At 36.9% G+C, this 19,381-nt stretch overlaps 1 protein-coding gene across 1 annotated transcript in view; it reads left to right on the top strand.

Moving 5' to 3' along the window:
- LOC110370533 (cell adhesion molecule Dscam1) overlaps positions 1 to 19,381 on the top strand; it is a 160,389-nt gene that overhangs the window by 120,909 nt on the left and 20,099 nt on the right. The window contains 5 exon segments of the mRNA XM_064038178.1: positions 6,116 to 6,303; positions 8,269 to 8,541; positions 9,034 to 9,138; positions 16,911 to 17,055; positions 17,676 to 17,938. Of these exon segments, the coding sequence (XP_063894248.1) occupies positions 6,116 to 6,303; positions 8,269 to 8,541; positions 9,034 to 9,138; positions 16,911 to 17,055; positions 17,676 to 17,938 (974 nt within the window).

Below are 19,381 nucleotides of genomic sequence, written 5' to 3' on the forward strand. Positions count from 1 at the left end.
TGCGGCTGTATCCTCTCGCTAAAAGGTATCGCTTCAGTAAGCAAACAACAGACTCGGGGAGAGGCCTCACAGAGCAAAGAGGCTAAAGCCCTAGTTTTTACTCAGAAATAGGTCTTGTGTTAGAACGCGTAATGGCCATCGACTGCTGATTTGCTTAAAAGGTTTCGAGTACTAATCGTTGTATGGAGGTTAAAGAGTCGGTATTTTCAAGCACGATTTGTTACAAGCGATGTTTGTTTGCAAATTACTTTTTAAGTTTACCTTAGACACAGCCGACGATAAAGTAATTTATTCTGATGAAACTTAGGCGTAAAAAAGCCGAAGTATTATAAGTATCGTCAATCACCCGTTAGCAACCAACATTTTTGTCAATATATCACATAGTAGGTATAGGTATGATATCCAGCTGTTAGAAATTATAAAAAGAACTGACAATACCTATGGCAATTACAGGGTATAAAATGTTTACTATTCCAAATATCCAATTACATTAATTTAGCACGATTTACCGGTCAAATAATAACGTCAAACAAATCATATTGGATTGGTGGTTTTGTCACCCATTTTATTCTCAGCTATCACCTAATTCAGTTGTTTGAACATTACCACTAATTAATAGCAATTGTGGTCGTGTAATATTAACTCAATCAAATACATGTATTTACCTATTCTAAATCAATGTAAGCGAGAATTCAAATTCTATGAAATTATGATCACAATAGAGACAGAAATTGTTTGTGACCTTTCAATAAAAATAATTTGTTTCGTTTTTGTAAAAACGCTGAGACCTATTTTCGGAAATAAATGATTTCTATTATTCTTTTGTTTAAAAATAAATACAAAAGGTCTACAGACCTACAACAAACAAAAAATCCTCTCATAGTGGCTAAAAATGCTAAAAATAAATTTCTTATAGGAGCCGTATTAACGCTAATAAGGGTGCGTTTGGGCACAAATTACAAGAACAATAACCTCAAACCCCCCTTATATTTGCTTTATTGTCAGCTTCTTTTTCTTATATGTACTTTATTATAGCAAGCGATAAGGGAGTCAAACTAATAAAAGCAAAAGGATTTGCTCTTAAAAAGCCAACCAATCTTATACATGTTTTATAATGGCGAGCAACAAGGGAGTAAAACTTATAGCGGCAAGACAAATACTATTTTATTGCTATTCGCCTTAAAATCAGTGTTTGAGATTCTGCAACAAGTGTTTTGTTGAGTGATTTTTTCAGTTTGGCAGCGTCAACGAGTATTTTAAAGAAAACAAGAACCATGATTGATTTCATTTATTTTTTTTAGTGTACCTGAATCCGAGAGTATATTGTGCTTGTTTATTGAGAAAACTGTGTGGGAATTCAAACGTATGATAAAATGTGGTACAAAAAGTGTAATTATATCAACGCGCCCTTGAATTTGAGTAGTTTTGACGTAAAAATGTGAATAATTATTAAGGCATGTTTTTTATAACGCTTTTACAAGGGTAATATCATTCTCACAACGTCTATTAGAAATCTATAAGATTATAAGCTCTGTAATGGCAACATTTATTCCATCTGCTATCGCCATTTTATCTACCGTTAGGGTTCCTTTCATCATTCCGTAGCTGTATTAATATTAGCTATATTACATTTGAGGTATTATCACAATGGTTGTATTTACGGAGAAGATCTCAATTTATGTCTTCTTCACTACCACTACCGTTATATTCTTCTTGACTGATTTCCTGTACTTCATTGTCATCTTCCATAAAATCATTGACGGAACCATCAAGTGATTTGTTGGTATCGGGTTGTCATTTTGTAGTATTATACTCTTAGCAGTAGAAGTGGTATAAGAATATTTTAATATGACCATCTAGAGAATAAAACCTTTTTAATGACTATGTAAGTGATTATGGATTGCATTCATTCTTGTAAAGACCATATAAAATGCAGAATATTGTTTGTTGGGTAGACATCTTATGAAATGCTCCTATGAGTGTAAAAGTATCATAGTTAGCTTATGCATTACTATTATAAAGAACAATTAGCCAAATGAAAAGCTTTTATAAGGTTTTGAATATTATAAGGCTTAAAAGCATTGTAAATGCGCTTATGAGAATAACACATTTTCAATCCTTATTATAATCATGTAATTTGGACTTGTTATGGTTAACCCAACCAAATTATAAGAGTAAAGGTAATATTAGCCAAATCTTCTTATATTGTGCCATAATAAGGAACATTGACATAATGAAAGCGATTTTAGAGCAACTATAAGAAATTAGACCTTAAACATATAATTTTATAAGAGTAGCTTGTTTGTTGGGAATCTTAATACACATGACAATTTAAATGTTGATCTCTTTCATTTCAATACTAACTCTGTACCTACCTACACTATTCACGCAGACCCTGTATTCAGGCGTTAGTACGCAAAACAAGGCGTTAAAATTCACAGCATTCATCCTTTAAGCTGACGATACACGCGACACGGTCAAACTGGCCGGTTTATTTCGCCATCAAAGCGTTTTGATCTCGCATCGAGATTTTACCGCAATTTTATAATCCCCATGCGACGTGATTCGTTTTAACTGCCAAGGAGCAATTTAGCCCGCAAAACCCGGTAAATTGCATTATACCCTTGGAAATGTAGCAAGCTATGTAGCTCATGTACTTAGCTCGTCTCTAGATGGCAAAATGGCGTGTAATTTAAATAGATTTTCATAATGTTATCGTTTCGTCCGCTGTTACGTTGCCGTTTCGATCCTGGTAGCGAGACCCGAAAGGTCACCGATTTTAAATCTGCTCTAAAAACACTATTCTGTTTTGAAACAGTGGCCTTCCTTCCTTAGTCAAAAATACATATTTTGGAACCACACATGCAAAACTTAGGTACTTAATTTAGGTAATTGGACACATCTCATAATGGCAAGAAAAGTGGTTTTATAAAAAGAAAATGATTGACCTAATTTACATAAGCCAAAGCAAACATATTCAGTCCGGACCCCAGCTCCAATTACGTACCTGAGAAGTAAGTACACACGGGAAAATGTTGCCAAGTTTCGGCGGCCAAACTTGGCCATGGCTAGTCAAATAACCGTGCAAACCGACCTCATGGGTCGATGGCTCGCACACCAAACTTCCTTTACTCGGTATTTGTCTTTTGTACGTGGTTTTACCTAATATCTATACCAGCCAACGATAGCTTTGCATCTATTTTAGTGGAGGAGTCGTTTGAAGCTGCTTCTATTCGCGTGTTTCGGATGGGCATGCACATATTGATCTTACCTAATTGCTTGGCCGCAAGCGACGGCTAACTTTTAGGGGAAGCTAAGCTAGTTCCATAAACAGATCCCAAAACTCCCGTTTTCAAAGACACCTTACAAATAGAACTTACATGCAGAGAAAATGAGACGTAAACCACAATAAAATCTGTGGTGATTTCAAAACGTCTGTCTGAGAGTTATAGAGTACATAAAAGTTCACAAACTTCACCAGTGAACTGATAACATTTTATGTTTTCAAAGAATTACCGCGGCGAGCTACTGAATACGCCATAAACTTTCATATCCAGCCATAGTTCGTGGAAACCTTTTAGAATGCAAATGTCCCGGTGCATTTCAACTCCTTTCAAACTATTTCTAAAAGGGAACCTAAGTTGGAGAACATTGAAGATTTCGCGCCACATAGCCATTTTCATTTCCGAAAATTTGCGCATAGGATATTAGACCGTATTCACAAAGCTTTTGTCATCATGTAATGCTGGAACGAGAAAGATGAAACTATGTGCGGTCTCTTTCTCGTAACATTATCTGGACAGCCCGAAATAAGTTAGTTCACTTTGACTCCCGACAACGTAATTCAATCCGAAACAAATTTCCTCAAACATAAACTATGTCAAGGGTTATTAAATACTTGAAACGGCATTAGGAATATTTCCCATTACTGCGTCCTATAAAAATGTATTCGCAGATCATAAAAGGACTTACGGTATTTAATAGGTCTTCGTTATTCACATTCCCTTAGGTATATGAAATGATTACTATATTATAACCTTTGTATTACGTGATGATAAGACATTGTGTAATCGTAAGTTGGTCAATGAATTTCATGAGTCATATTTCGGTAACAACGCTCGATAGTAGGTACTGAGTGGAAAATCTGCGAATGTGAAAACCCTGTTATAGTGTTTGAACCATAGACATAATATTAGTAAACAGGACTGCGCACATAAACCCAAAAAACGAGCCGAGTGAAACAGTTAGTACGGAGGCTGTCTGTCCCTCTCTAATAGGGTGACTATGAGATTTAGCTACGTGAGACCAATCCGAGTTTACTAAGATTATTAAACATAGATTGGTATTGAAGTTTTAACTTACGCAGTTTGTGACCTTAAAATACTAATAAAGGCTTTTAATAATTTGTGGGAAATAGCAGTAATGAAAACAGGAAGATTCGAAGTGCAGACTGATTTTGTTGTATTTTTGCTTCACATATAGACTGCTGAGCCATTTATATCACCTTTCTACATTTTTTTGGGAAGCTATAACAAAAGTACAACAGTTTTAAAATCCATCACCCATATTTTGACTCATTACAAGAATTCATGGGCACCCTAGTTGTTTGATTTACGAAAATGTTATTATTAGCTTACCTGTGGAACAATATATTGCAACCACCATAGGATTCACTTTCACAAGTATAAAACAACACTTTTTCACCATTTTAATAGTTTAAATTGATTTAATACAAAAAAATATAAACAACATTTTAAATGCTGATTACGCGCCAAGAATGTTCAGGGTTACCACTAGAAAATAAAAAAAAGCAGAATAAAAATTTATGTTGTTTATGTTTTAAGAATTAATACGAATAAATTAAAGCGATTGTTATTAATTTGTTGACTTACAATTGTGAAAATAAGATAAAAATATAAGTGATTCAATTGTTTTTTGGGAAGACAAAACTTTTGATCACAACATTTTTTTATGCTGGCAGGTGTTAGAAAGAGACAAACAGCCTCCGTTCGAACTATCCCTCTCGGCTCGGATTTGCCTCTCTGTACTATGCAACAAATTTAGTACCTTATTGCGTTAGAATAGAGTTCATTTTCGTAAATATATATTTTGAGCGTGCGCAATCTTGTTTAGTAATATTATATCTATGGTTTGAACATGCGATTATTTATTAAAAATAGTTATAAACGCATAGACAAGGCTTATGGCTAAATAAAACTTTGTCCTGATATGATATCTATGGTCGTGGATCAAAAGGGCGGCAAACAGACTGTCAGTCAGAATATGAGAATAACCTTTTGGAAAACGGTAGGTACCTAGTATTTTTATCGCGAATTTATTATAAGTTTTATTTAATTTATTGTCAATATCATCTTTTTCATCTATTAATAACTAAATGAGCAGCGTTTTATTACACTCTGATAATATAATCAACGATGTTCATCATGGGGTTAAGTGTAGAATAAAAGAAAAAAAAAGTATCGTTAGAAGTATCGTTAAAAATCGGTACTTTCCTATTTTTATGGACTTTCATTTACAGTGTAGAATAAAAGAAAAAAAAAAGTATCGTTAGAAGCAATTTGTATGGGATGACAAATCGATATAACGTTGAAAGGCCGGGCGAAACATGTCATTATGGTTGTAGTAACAATGAACCATTTGTCACAACTTGTTGACTATTGCCGTCTTTAGCTTGTTGAATGTGACCTTTTAACACTATTATAGGCTCATATATTTTATTGTTTTGCTAGCTTTGCGGTAGAGCGAAATCTCCCAAGGGAGTTTTACTTGAGGCTGCTGAACTTACATTTTAGGACTACGAGACTGGGTTTATCTGGATTTTTGAGAGAGAACACATTACCTGGTATTTTGTATATGGTTCGTTTAATATGCAGGTGTGCAATGATCCATTTCTGACATACTAAAAATGAACTAGCAACACCGTCCGTTGTACATACATTTTTTGTACTATTTTATTTATTTATTTAAAAGTACACAGTCCACCAAGTACAAAACATTACTTATTTCTTAAGAAATCTCTTCCAGCAGGCCCGCTATGTGGGTTTATTATAGAGACAGCAATTACCTACAAAATATAATTTTTAAAATTCCACAGGTGGTTTCGCGAGCACCACGAAGAACTAATTCCCATAGAGAAGACCTCTTTATGGTCGAGAGCACGGCTCCTCGGCAGCGGTCTACTGAGTCTCCAAGCCGTGCGGCGTGAAGACGCCGGCCGTTTCGTGTGCTGGCTCAACAATACCGTGGGGGGCGAGTCCATGCACTTCACACTTATTGTCACAGGTATGTTGCTCTTAGGGGATTTGACGCTGAGGAATTCTTTGACGGGTCAAGCCAATAGGGACAAGGATGACAGTCTACGGAGGAGGACAGTGGTTGAGCAAAGTGAAGTTACTAGTGTAATATAAGGCCTGCTGAGGTTGCAAGCCGTGCGCCGTGAAGACGCCGGCCGCTTCGTGTGCTGGCTCAACAATACCGTGGGGGGCGAGTCCATGCACTTCACACTTATTGTCACAGGTATGTTGCTCTTAGGGGATTTGATGCTGAGAAATTCTTCGATGGGTCAAGCCATAGTAGAGTCACGAACAAGGATGATACTGTAAAAGGTGGATAGTCGCTGAACAAAGTCCAGTTACTAGTAATATAAGGACTGCTGAGTCTCCAAGCCGTGCGCCGTGAAGACGCCGGCCGCTTCGTCTGCTGGCTCAACAATACCGTGGGGGGCGAGTCCATGCACTTCACACTTATTGTCACAGGTATGTTAGTCTTAGAGGACTTGATGCTGAGGAACTCTTTGAGGGGTCAAGCCAATAGGGACACGAACAAGGATGATAAAATAAGGCGATGGAAAGTCGCTGAACAAAGTCCAGTTACTAGTAATATAAGGCCTGCTGAGGTTGCAAGCCGTGCGCCATGAAGATGCCGGTCGCTTCGTGTGCTGGCTCAACAATACCGTGGGGGGCGAGTCCATGCACTTCACACTTATTGTCACAGGTATGTTGGGCTTAGCGGACTTGACGCTGAGAAATTCTTTGATGTCAAGCCAATAGGGACACGAACAAGGATGACACTATAAAGAGGTGGGCAGTCGCTGAACAAAATCCAGCTACGAATAATGTAAGGTCTGCTGAGTCTCCAAGCCGTACGGCGTGAAGACGCCGGCCGCTTCGTGTGCTGGCTCAACAATACCGTGGGGGGCGAGTCCATGCACTTCACACTTATTGTCACAGGTATGTTGGGCCTTAGGAGATTTGATATCAGAAAAGATGCTGAGAAATTCTTTGGTGGGTCAAGCCAATAGGGACACGAACAAGGATGATACTGTGTGGAGGCGGATCGTCGCTGAATAAAGTCCAGTTACTGGTAATATAAGCCTGCTGAGTCTCCAAGCTGTGCGCCGTGAAGACGCCAGCCGCTTCGTGTGCTGGCTCAACAATACCGTGGGGGGCGAGTCCATGCACTTCACACTTATTGTCACAGGTAAGTCCTAGGGGATTTGATTGGATACTGTAGATGGTGAGAAATTCTTTGATGGGTCAGGCCAATAGGGACTTCAATACGGATACTGTACGGTGGTGCATAGCCGCTGAACAAAGTGCATTTACTTAAAAGTAATTTAATCGTTTTTTTCATTTCTGGCGTAACTTAATTTGGCATAATTGTAGTACAAGTAAAGCTTTTATTTTCCTAAAGTAAATATTAAATCAATTTCCTATTACTTATAACTTTGCGCAATTGGAAATTTAATTACCTACAATAGTTAGTCGTACATTTCAATATTGAATATAATAAATAAATTCCTATCTATGCTCCGGTACTATGATTTCAGTTCAGCATTTCCAGTTAGTGTTATTATACGTTTCAATTGGCGTATATTTCAGTAACAACGGTGCTCAACCGGTTTATCGCTCTAGATTGCCTCTATTTCAATATCTATAACCGGAATAACAGTTATCATAAACGTACAATATCTGGGTGGATACGGAATACATAATTTCAATATAAAAGTTCCACTATGTAGCTGTATTTAATTATACGGTGGAGAAACAAAGGCAAACAAAAACACGCCGTATAACACGATTCTCTCCGGCTAGAATACGTGAGGAAAACATCCGCTTAATTTATGTAAACAGTTTCCTTTTCCTGAGCCCGATTTCTTCCGTATTACTCTCCTAATTGGACTAATCGTAAAATTTTATTACTCACAAAATAACATATTACTTCTTTTGGCATTTTCTTCTTTTGCAGAACCCATCTCCGTCCGAATAAAGCCCGAAGTGGTGCGAACGAAAACGAATGCTGACGTTACATTTGAATGCAAAGTGTCGGGGCATCCAATCGAGCTAGTCTACTGGGTGCATGACGCGAAAGTCGTTAAACCGAATGAAAGACTCAAGATTTCTGAAGACGGCCTAAGACTACATATCAAAAATTCTCAGAAGGACGACCAAGGAGTTTATCAGTGTTTTGTCAGCAATACCAAGGATCAGGCTTATGGAGTTTCAGAATATTTAATAGATGGTAAGAATTTTTACCCGGTAATTAATTATCATATTTAAGCCATGAAAAATATTATAATATAAATTACAATAGGGAAAGAATCGTCTTTCATAGCCCTGTTTCTGTAACTTGAAAGAGTTATAATTAAAAAATTGATTGGATAACTTTTCTCTTACAAAAATACCTTGAACTTTTTTATTGTTCCCGCAAACTTTCAAAGAACTCTGCTGGAAAAATGAAAGCTAAAGTACTATTCTTTGATTGTTCTCAACTGTTTCTATAACTTTGCTGAATCACACCTGTGATAGCTTAGCTACATACATACATTGCCAATCAAACGTCTGAGCCAAAGCCTTGCGTCAGATCTTCTTTTATCCAAACAAAAGAACACATCTACTCAAATTCCCAATTTAAAAATAGAACATACATTCAAAGATGACAAAACCAAAAAGGCCATGACTTTCAACTTTCGTCCAAAGAAGTTTGTTGAGTAAAAAGGTTGTATGTTTGCAGTGTCCGAGGGTCGGTCGCGATCTCCCGGCAACCGCTCGCGGCGAGCGCCCTTCGCTCGCAGCACACACACACATGATACTGACTGGAACTTCACGGGCACTAGAGGTACACTTTAATATTTTAGGTTATTTTAGCTTTTAAAGGTTAAACTTGCAGACATGCAACAGGATGTGAATTGTAAAATTTATGTGCGGTTACTGATACTTGCTGATGCAGAGAAATTGTGGTGAATGTATTGAATGATGCTTTAAGGCATATGTATGTATGTATATTATTTTAGATTTTTTGGCAACGTTACATTACCTACAAAGTACGACGGGTAATCATGGTATATGAATACTTTTTCTTAGAATATCTTTAAAGTATTTATGTACCCAATGCAGAATGTACCATACAAACTATCTTAATTTAAAAGTCACGACATCAACCAGAAAGTTGATATACAGCAACTCGTTAACCAGCATCCGTTTTGTAAGCAAATAACCCCAACGTTAGCATTTTAGGTACAGACTCGGGTCTTGAGTAAACAATTTGATCCCAGATTTTCTTGGCTGAGATTTCTCTAACAAGTGGACTACGCCACGGCTAATAAATTCAGCACAAGGAAAACTTACCTAACAAGTAACAATGCTGTATTTTTCAGTTGTTACATAATAAATGTTGTTGATATTTTCCACTTTGCACCGCAACAATTAATTTAAAAAGTTCGCGTTACAGCTCGTATTTTATTAAAGCAACGAGCCGTCGAGGTGGTAATTTGCCCAACAAATTATCTAGTGCGCACGTACAACTATCTGAAATAAACAAGGGCTCGTATAACTTTTCCACTTACTGCCGGTGTCAGCTCCGAACTTCATATCATAAACAGAAGGTAACAAAGTTGAAAGTTTTGACGCGGCCGCTATACAAAGCCGCATTTACATAATGCTCGGACGCCACGCATTTATAATATCAGGGGAAAGAAATACCAAACAATTGTTTACTGCTAAACTTTTTGCCAAGTTTCACAATTGGCCAGGTTAAGTGTATTACAAGGTTATTTTACTTACCATCTTAGAACTAAAACCTAACTTTCTTGTTTATTCTCACAGAAGTAGGATACTTACCTATATACATTTCCTATGTAGGTATAGTTTCCGAGCTTTCTGATGCTTGAAATACTTACTTGAATATTTTTGTATGCAGGCGGGTAGCGATTAATTCCTTAAAGAAAATAAAACTTAATTTCTTAGTGCCTTTGCGGTCTGACTAAACTCATTTCACAAATTTATTTATTTATTTATTTCACAAACGTGCACATTAACTTTCGCCCGCAGATCCTTTGAATTCATTCTTAGCCGTTAATTTCTCGAATACTCTAAGTTTTTCCTTGCAGAAATCAAGCAGCGTTCTCTTTATCTTCCACTGGAAGCTGTTTTCTGTACACTTGAAATACTTACCTTTAACAAAACAACAGAGTACAACATTTCTTGTATAAAAATGCGACCCTGTTCGTAGAGAAATGGTTGTTATGATGCTCGTTTATTCCTAAATTGTATGCCTTCATACATTTCAATGACATTCACGTAAACTCCAAAGTTTTATACGAGACTTTATGAGGGAGACACTTTTTTCAGTGAAGGAAGTTTCCACCCGCTGCAATCCCAGCAAAACGGAATGAACGCTTAAATAAAAACGGTGACTTAGTCCTATATTTAGGTTTAGTATCAACATTATTTTTAACACACGAATGCACATGGTAGATATGTAAATTTTAAACATTTTATCCGTCCGCCCGACTTCTTCATAAAATATTTAAAAGTCCATTTTTAAGCGCGGATCCGGTGCAAGCTATTAGAGTCAGCTCTTCAGCTCAAACAAAGAGCTTCAGTGACGCAGGCAGCTGCCGCGGGCGCATCCAACCGCCGCACTAAATGCTAACCGCGGTACTACCAATTAAGATCGTATCTCGCAGCTCATAAGGTCGGTTTTCCCCGCCCCCGCCGCGAAATATAAGCCGCTTTGTTTCATTATTAATTCGTTCCCCGCTATTTGGTGTCCCTGCTCTTCAGGGGTTCAGAATAAGTAGGGCCGTGACGTTACACCCGACCACTTATTTCTATGCCGATTTTTTTTCATTATTTTGTTTTTCTTGTGCAAGAAATCTCTTTTCTAAGAGCGTAATGGATTTGGCAACCCGACACGTGTGGTTAGAATTAATGACGTGGATTCATTATTATGGATTTATGTATAAGCTTGTGGGTGAAGATTTACCTGTGTAAAGTAAACGTTGATTTATGTACCTAAGTAACTTTCAAACTTGAAAGTTCAAGTAGGATTTGCTAGAATGCCTAAGTAACTTAAAGTAAATTATGTTTTCTATTCTCATTCCATGAAAATAGAACATGGCATTGAATGAAAATTAAACCGGACCGATATCCCAATTGTTAATATTTATACAATTTTTTTTTTTTTTAAACCGGTCGTATGAGCGAACTCAAACAAACTTGGATTTTTTCTTTCAGAACGCGTGACGATTGAACAAACGGATCAATTTTCTCCGTTAAAATATAACACTCATAACCAGGTAACGGATCAAAATGATTGGAAACAAAAACCGAACCAATTCTGGTCTCAAGTGTTAGTACCCACAAGTGGGGCTATCTATAAATTACCCGTGTAGCTGACCTTCTGTTAACAAGCCTCATTTGTTACCGGCGCGAAGTAAACCCGGCCAGACGGGGAGGAATGAACCAACCACTACCATTGATAAAGCGCTGCATTTTAAAATGGTCGGGAAGTCGAAACACCTCGGGCGCCTTTTTGTGATTGAAAAACAGAGTATGCAGTCTATCATTATAAATACGAAATATAGAAAACAAATGTTGTTTTATAAAATTGGAGGCTAATAAGTGTACTGAAATAAATTCAGTATAGGTATACAGGGACACTATATGAATAGGTATACTGAAAAAGAGTCAGGATAATTCTCTATCAAAAAGGGTATAAACTCTCTATTTTTGTTATTTTATAATCTAACTAGCCGTTTTCCCGCGGTTTTACCCGCGTCCCGTGGTAACTACTGCCCGTACCGGGATAAAATATAGCCTATGTTACTCGTGGATAATGTAGCTTTCGAATGGTGAAAGAATTTTAAAAAACGGTCCAGTAGTTTTTGAGCCTATTCATTACAACCAAACAAACAAACAAAGTTTTCCTCTTTATAATATTAGTATAGATAGTATTGATGTGTCTAAAGGAATAGTTCGATTTTAAATGTAACTTCCCACAAACAGAAGACTAAGAAGTACAACAGGATATCACAACCTTTTTGAGGCTATTTATCACCCTGTCTTCGCAATGCCACGAAATTAAATAATGTTAGAGACACACTGAGCGAAAGACAAAAACTTAAGTTCGAATTTGCGAGATTTTTTAACAACTTTTAAAGACAACTCATAGATTTCTTTTATAACATACTTATATAACATACTCATTTCAAAGTTACTCCATTGGAACAATCTGGAACATCTACGAAACGTGCCTGCCTAATTACTTACCTACTCCATAGAACCTGATATAGATACAATATTGAAAGGTCCTTACATCATATCTCATGTTATTATCTATTGATAACGTTCCTGTCAACCAGTGACGTAGCTAATGTGACCAAGCTATTGTATGCATACTCTCATCTCGTCTAATATTGGTACCTAATGGAAAAGGTCTGCCTATTCATATTGCTCTATCGGTTGATCAATAGAACCAATTTATCATGGTGTAAGGCATGGCTTCTTATTAAAATATTTTTAGTAAATCGTAAGACTAGGAGCCTAGACAGCTTTTATAAGTAAACAGGAGACTAACAGAGTCTTTAAATCTCAATAAATTGTCAAAAAGTCTTGCTTGACATCCTATAGTCATTAACGTTCTATTGACCCGCATATTTGAGTCCCAGTCAAATTCAATGATACCTCTAAATATTTGCGAATTCTACTCTAAATAATAGCACCCACCAGCTTGGTTCCAACTACACAATAAGTCGATCTACCTAATAACACTCATGGTACGAGATTCAAAGCGGTCTCGTATCTGCGATCTATTGATAGCGGCCGGCAAGTTCACAGACGCGTCTAACGGCAGGTAAACTATTATGCGCTAACAATCATGCCTACGTGTCGCGTCTGGCGCTTTGTGTAACACAGACTAATAGAATTTGCGCGAATTGTTGTGACTTCGCTGTAATTGATTTGTTTACGGCGTACGGGGAAAATGGCTTTGAATGTGCGGTGTCTGCGATACTTATTTACGGAGATGGTGATCGTAATATGTTGTTTACTTTTCAAGGCAGGTAACCGTAGATTCACTAGTTGTATTTAAGAAACCAGGTATCTTAAAAACTTACGTATAGTTTCTAACCACTTTGCAAAAAGTACGAAAGTAAGTATTAAATGAAGTAACAAGTTTAGGCTTTCCAGGGCATGTTGAGGGTCTAGGCAGTAATTAACACTGTCCACCAAAATAAGTCAAAAAGGTCACATTTAACTGCCCATTTTATTACGGGTCCACTACATTAAAATTTAAAATAAATACCTTATTGCAGCAGTAGATAACAAAGCCCCATAAATAACCGTTTCCCCGTAGTTTACGCGTACAATCGAAGTACCTTTTAAAACTAACCATTAGGGCCGGTCCCAAAACGGCTAACAGTAACCGAATAAATGTCGCAATTTAATGTGGTCTCTAATGAAGGGACGGAACCCTTCTGCATTATTACGTTTTACACAGAACCCAGAGGTATCGCGAACTACACATAATTTTAATCCACAGTTTATTGGGCCATTTATAAGGACGCCTGGACTGTCCGTTCGCGGTGAAACAATGCGAATTTGTATTAAAACAATAGCACTTTAGATACTTGTCTAATTATAAATTTGTAGCGTGCAGCGGACTGTGAGAATGGATCGTTCGAAGTTTGTTTGCCGTATGCTGCTCCGGGAATTATCTATCTTGTTATAAAACAAAGCGTATTGTTCTGTGAGCGATACTTATAGAATGAAAAATATACTCAATCGGTTACGCAAAAGTCAGGAAATAGAGATTGCCATATTTGGCAAATAATAGGCGACTAACAGAAGTATATAACAAAGTGGTAAATTGAGAGAATCGAATAATCATAATATTAATTATTTACATTTAGTAACTTTTAGTAAACGCAATCTTGGACCACAACGAATTTCTATCTAACATTAACTCAGCCACGACCTCAAGCTCCAAATGAATCTAAAAAAGCAAAAACCAGAAACAAAACACATCTAATTTCAGTAACAAACAGAATAAAATACAAAACCACTAAGTTCGAAGCCACTGAATAGCCAGTTTAAATTCCGGAACTAAGCAGACACTTATTGCACCGTATTAGAATACTAATACTACGCTTTCCTTTGTACTGCTCTGAATAATATTATGCAAAGAAATGTAAATATGGAAGTCTAATCTAATATCTCATGTTTAAATTATGTGTATAACCAGTTCTTTGTTTATTTAAGCCAGCTGTTGGCAATTAGGCAATATGCAAAAAAAATATGATACTGGCTTATTTCGATCACTGCACTAACTCTGGTACATAGTCCAATTCAAAGCCAAACGTCAAAGTCATTAAGACCTGAGGCTCGATTGTCTTGTCATAAAACATAGCAATACTAAATTATAACTGAAACAAATGTTTCAATCTTAATTAAAACCTTCAACTTATCAGATTCGTAGTAATTTTGCATCCTCAAAAGATACTACTTCCTACTACCAATTAAATTGAAAAGCTCGAAGCCTGTCCATCCTCCCACACTGACGACGGTTACGTCTGCAAGCCCATCGTCATGCGTCAGCAAGAATCGCGCCTACGTTAACCGACGTCAACGGAAAAGTGCTACATAAGTAGATGCTATGCTTATATTAAACTATCTATAGTTTACCTGATTGACGATACTCGTCCTGTCAGAATACGGCACCACTTACCGAGTCCTATTTGTATTCTGCAACGAGAGGGACTCACTCAAACGTACTGAACTTTCATCGAAATAGGTGGTGGCCATTTTCAGGTTACTGATATCTGTCTGATCTGAGTGCAGATTTTCGATTGTTAATAAATAGGCAAGTGGAGATCTTAGGCAATACGTGTACCTAAGCTAGAGGTGTAGGTTTGTTAGCTTATCTCAGGTGTTACCTATGTGCAAATGTATAGGCCTTTTGTAAAAGTGATTGTGATTTATGAAACCTTACTTAGAGTGCTTTATTCAAAAGATGCAAAAATATCAGTATGCTACAGATAATGTTGTGTTTAATAAGTATCTTGTATTCACGTACCGTCTTCACGAGCGACCGTCATCAACGGACCCGGAAGTTCGTCCTAAGTTACACAGTCCCTTTCCAAAAGGGACAAACGGATTAAGAATTTCGTTCCGTCTTTAAATATAGAACAGAATCAGGAGAATTAATGACAGGCGTGCTTACAAGCGTGAATTTAAAAGTAAAACTCAAAGACTAATCTGTGGTAACTCGCGTCGTGAAACGGCCAATTCATTTGGGATGTTTTCCTTTTTGTTTGAGGAACGCCCTTGCTGAATCGCTTTGATTCTTTTTTTAATTTTTAAATGAGAATGGTTGGCTCGTATTCTTACCGATGGCAACAATTTGATTTTAGAAAATATAGTCTAGAATTACTAGCAAGATAAGAAACATCTCTCGGGAAACACCGACCTACGTGAAAAAATGTGAGACTAAATCATTCGTTGGTGCTGTTACACCTTCCTACATAAAACAATGTCAAAACAAAGCCCTGAAAACAAATAAATTTATTATACCTAAACGTAGAACAACAAACCAATATTGTTTCACAAACCGTTATCCGAAACAAAGTTTTTGGCTTAACAGGCTCGGATCTGAGCATCTATAATCTAATCCAATCGCAAAAGTTTCATATAGCGCAACTGAGGCTACCTACTTTATCATTCGAGGTGGAAAAATTATACCCAGGCGCGGGCGTGCCGTATAGTCGGCCGGACGGATTTGCCCGTCCGCCCGTCTGTCTGTCTCGGTAATACCGACCTTAACTACTTATACAGCTTACTTGATATGGAAACTTTATACTTTATTCAAAGAGAAACATGATAGTTTGAGTTAAATGACGACCAGGAACTACTTAATACCATTTTTGTATCACTTAATTACGTACCTAAAAGGAATTAATTAACGAAGCTCTGATGTCATAGGAATAGTGACGAAGAAGCGAACATAAAACTAAATTGGATTGAAAATGAAAAATTGTACGTTTATTTTCTACACCAATATTAGATAAAGGAACGTCTAAGCACTAGAGTACCCTGATCGTCTAGAGTTGAATATTAATCAGACGGAACCCAGTGCACCTAGGTACTGCATTGCACAGTTTATTCTGACGCAGACCGAGGGGGTTATTATTCTTTCCCCTTCCTCCCGAGATAATAAGCTTAGCCTTTGTTTTTAATACTCACCAGTTAATGGGGTTGTTTGTTTGAGAAACAAGGAAAATTTCTGGCAAATGCTTAATTTTAAATGAAGCCTCCTTTGATACAGCCACAACAATACCTAGCTACTTAGGTGCTCCAAGTTCTTCAACATTCGATTCAGCTATTAATTCAAGTACATAAACAAAAGTTCCAAATATCGTATCATACGTTTAGTTAGTTTCTCTAAAACTTTAGTCGTTCAGAAAATATTATATCGTGTTCATAAAATACGACCTACCGCTTCGATAACTTTTCTGTATTTTTAAAGAATAACCCAGTTAGCTCGAAATAGAGTTCTAGTGAAATTGTAAGTTGTACGAAGAGATTAAAATAAATATGATTTTATTGTTGCAGAATCGAAACCTGAGTTAGTGTATTGGTTCTCGGAGCAGACTCTTCAACCAGGACCCAGTGTGTCATTAAAATGTGTGGCTATGGGACATCCTCCTCCGCAGTTCACATGGCTACTTGATGGTTTTCCCATTCCAACTAATTCGAGGTAAATAAGAGTTAAATATTTATTATTATTTTGTAGATTGGCAGATTTTACATACGCACATTCAGCTTAGCTGTCACTGCTTGCAATAATACATTTTGACTATTTAGTAGATAATATTAATATAGATAAAGAAAGTTATTTTAACCCTACTACTTATCGAGCAAAACTCGTTTGAGAAAACCTACAAGTGCGGGTTCATCTAAGATGAGATGAATATCGTCTTTGAAAATAATTTGCCAATTTATAAGACAGCTTCGAAAAACTTTCATTTGCCAATTTTCTCCCCGATATCAAAAGTAATCAAAACATGATGTAGCAATAAAAGTTTGATTAACTGTCTAAACTTCTTCACCCATCAGTAACACGTGCTGTTTACATTCGTGTCATAAAGTTTTTAACGTGTTTTGATCAGAATTTTACTAGAATTTATATACAGACAACTTCTTAATAAACTGTTTAATGACAGATATAAAACAAAGCAGGTTTAACATGTTAGGAAAGAAGAGCTTTCACGTTGTTAGTTTTGGTAGTATAATGTCATCGAAGCTACTATCACATTTAATGGCTGTTGCAAATTTTCTCTTTTCTATATTCAGACACCAACATAATCTCGCATTTAGGTTCGTAGTCGGGCAACACGTAACCCTGCAAGACGACGTGGTGAGCCACTTGAACATCAGCCGCGTGACAGAACAAGATGGCGGCGAATACGCTTGCGTGGCTTCCAACAGTGCTGGAAAGGCACTCCATGCCGCCCGAGTCAACGTATACGGACTTCCCTACATCCGAGAGATGCCTAAAGTCACAGCCGTGGCGGGCAGCGATCTGAATATCAAGTGCCCGGTCGCCGGCTACCCCATCGAGTCAATCACGTGGGAAAGAGGTAAGCTCTCCTAACTTATTCACCGCTCGTTTTACACAGGGCGGGGTTATGAAACGATTTTCCAAAGTGCAAGATTGTTAACTTCGCTTAAAGTTTATGAACTTTCCGTTTTTTACTCGGTCGAGTCTAAGGTGCAACTTTGTTCGTAGTACGCGTAACTTTGAGAACTTAACTAAACTTGTTCGCATACAAATGTTTAACGGACCAGTTGCTTCCCTCTTTTTGCGGGAGTTTGTGCCCAATTCACACAAATCTACATAAGTATCTAAGATGAAATCAATTAGACATTGAACGTTAATTAAACCATAACTCTGGCATCTCTAGCAGCAAAAGCATTTCCAATAGACATGATAGGAGCATTTATTAGGTTATTCAAGCTGAGTATAACATGCTTTGCGTCAACTCTTTGCCAAATGCCGTTGATTTAACGCGCGTTCTGGCACCACTCCCGCTCTCGTTCCAAAGAGACCGCATTTTGATGATGATGCGCTTTATTTAGTGAACTACTACGATTTCCTTATTTCATACCGTTTGCTGTATATCTGAATAAAACGTTTATGGGAAAAATAGTTTTAGTATCCCACCGTTTTGATGTTTATTAGGTACGCCTACTGGGAAGAGGAAAACATGGATACACGAAAGATAGATTTCATATTGTGCTACGTAGAATCAGCTAATATTTGTACCTACTAAATTGACTGATTTAAATGGCATATTAAAATTATATAAATCACAATTACAAAATAGGGGACACAGAGAAAGTAATCATTTTGGAAAAAAATAATAAGTAACTAGATAGGTAAGTAGGTAGCTATACAACATTCAATTTGGGTCTTCATTACTATTATTTCCAGACGAATATTTCCCTCGGTACCATCATATAGAAAATTAAAAGCACTAAAAAGACAATGACCTTATAATTCTTGTTTTGTGCTTCTAAATGATTCAATATTATCCAGGGTTGTCAATACTTTATACAGTTAGATCTGTTATTATTTGTGTCCTTTTGCGCTATAATTAAATACACGAAGCATTATTATAATAATTTTTATAATATGTATTTGATCGATTTATCATACCTGGAATGACATTCTGAAAAATTTTACCAACACAAACAGCGCATATAACTTAACAATAGATACCTTAGGTACTCATAACAAATGACGACTGTGACATTCCCGACAATCATCAATTTAATTAAAAAACGTTTTCATAATACCTACATACCTTCCTAAGAAGTACGTATAGGTAAGTTACAAAAGGTAGCACCCCTGGCCACGCTAATGATACGAAATTGACATAATTTTCGTCGGTGCCTCACGTACAGAAATTGAATTGTCGCCCCGGGACTTTTGTCAAAATGATTTTCTCTTTTCTTTTTCTTCTTAAGTATTTATTAACGAACATCTATACAATCTGATTTCGGAGATAGATACTGGCGAA

This window comes from Helicoverpa armigera, chromosome 15, assembly GCF_030705265.1.
Source record: "Helicoverpa armigera isolate CAAS_96S chromosome 15, ASM3070526v1, whole genome shotgun sequence".
In the NCBI taxonomy this organism is placed as follows: domain Eukaryota; kingdom Metazoa; phylum Arthropoda; class Insecta; order Lepidoptera; family Noctuidae; genus Helicoverpa; species Helicoverpa armigera.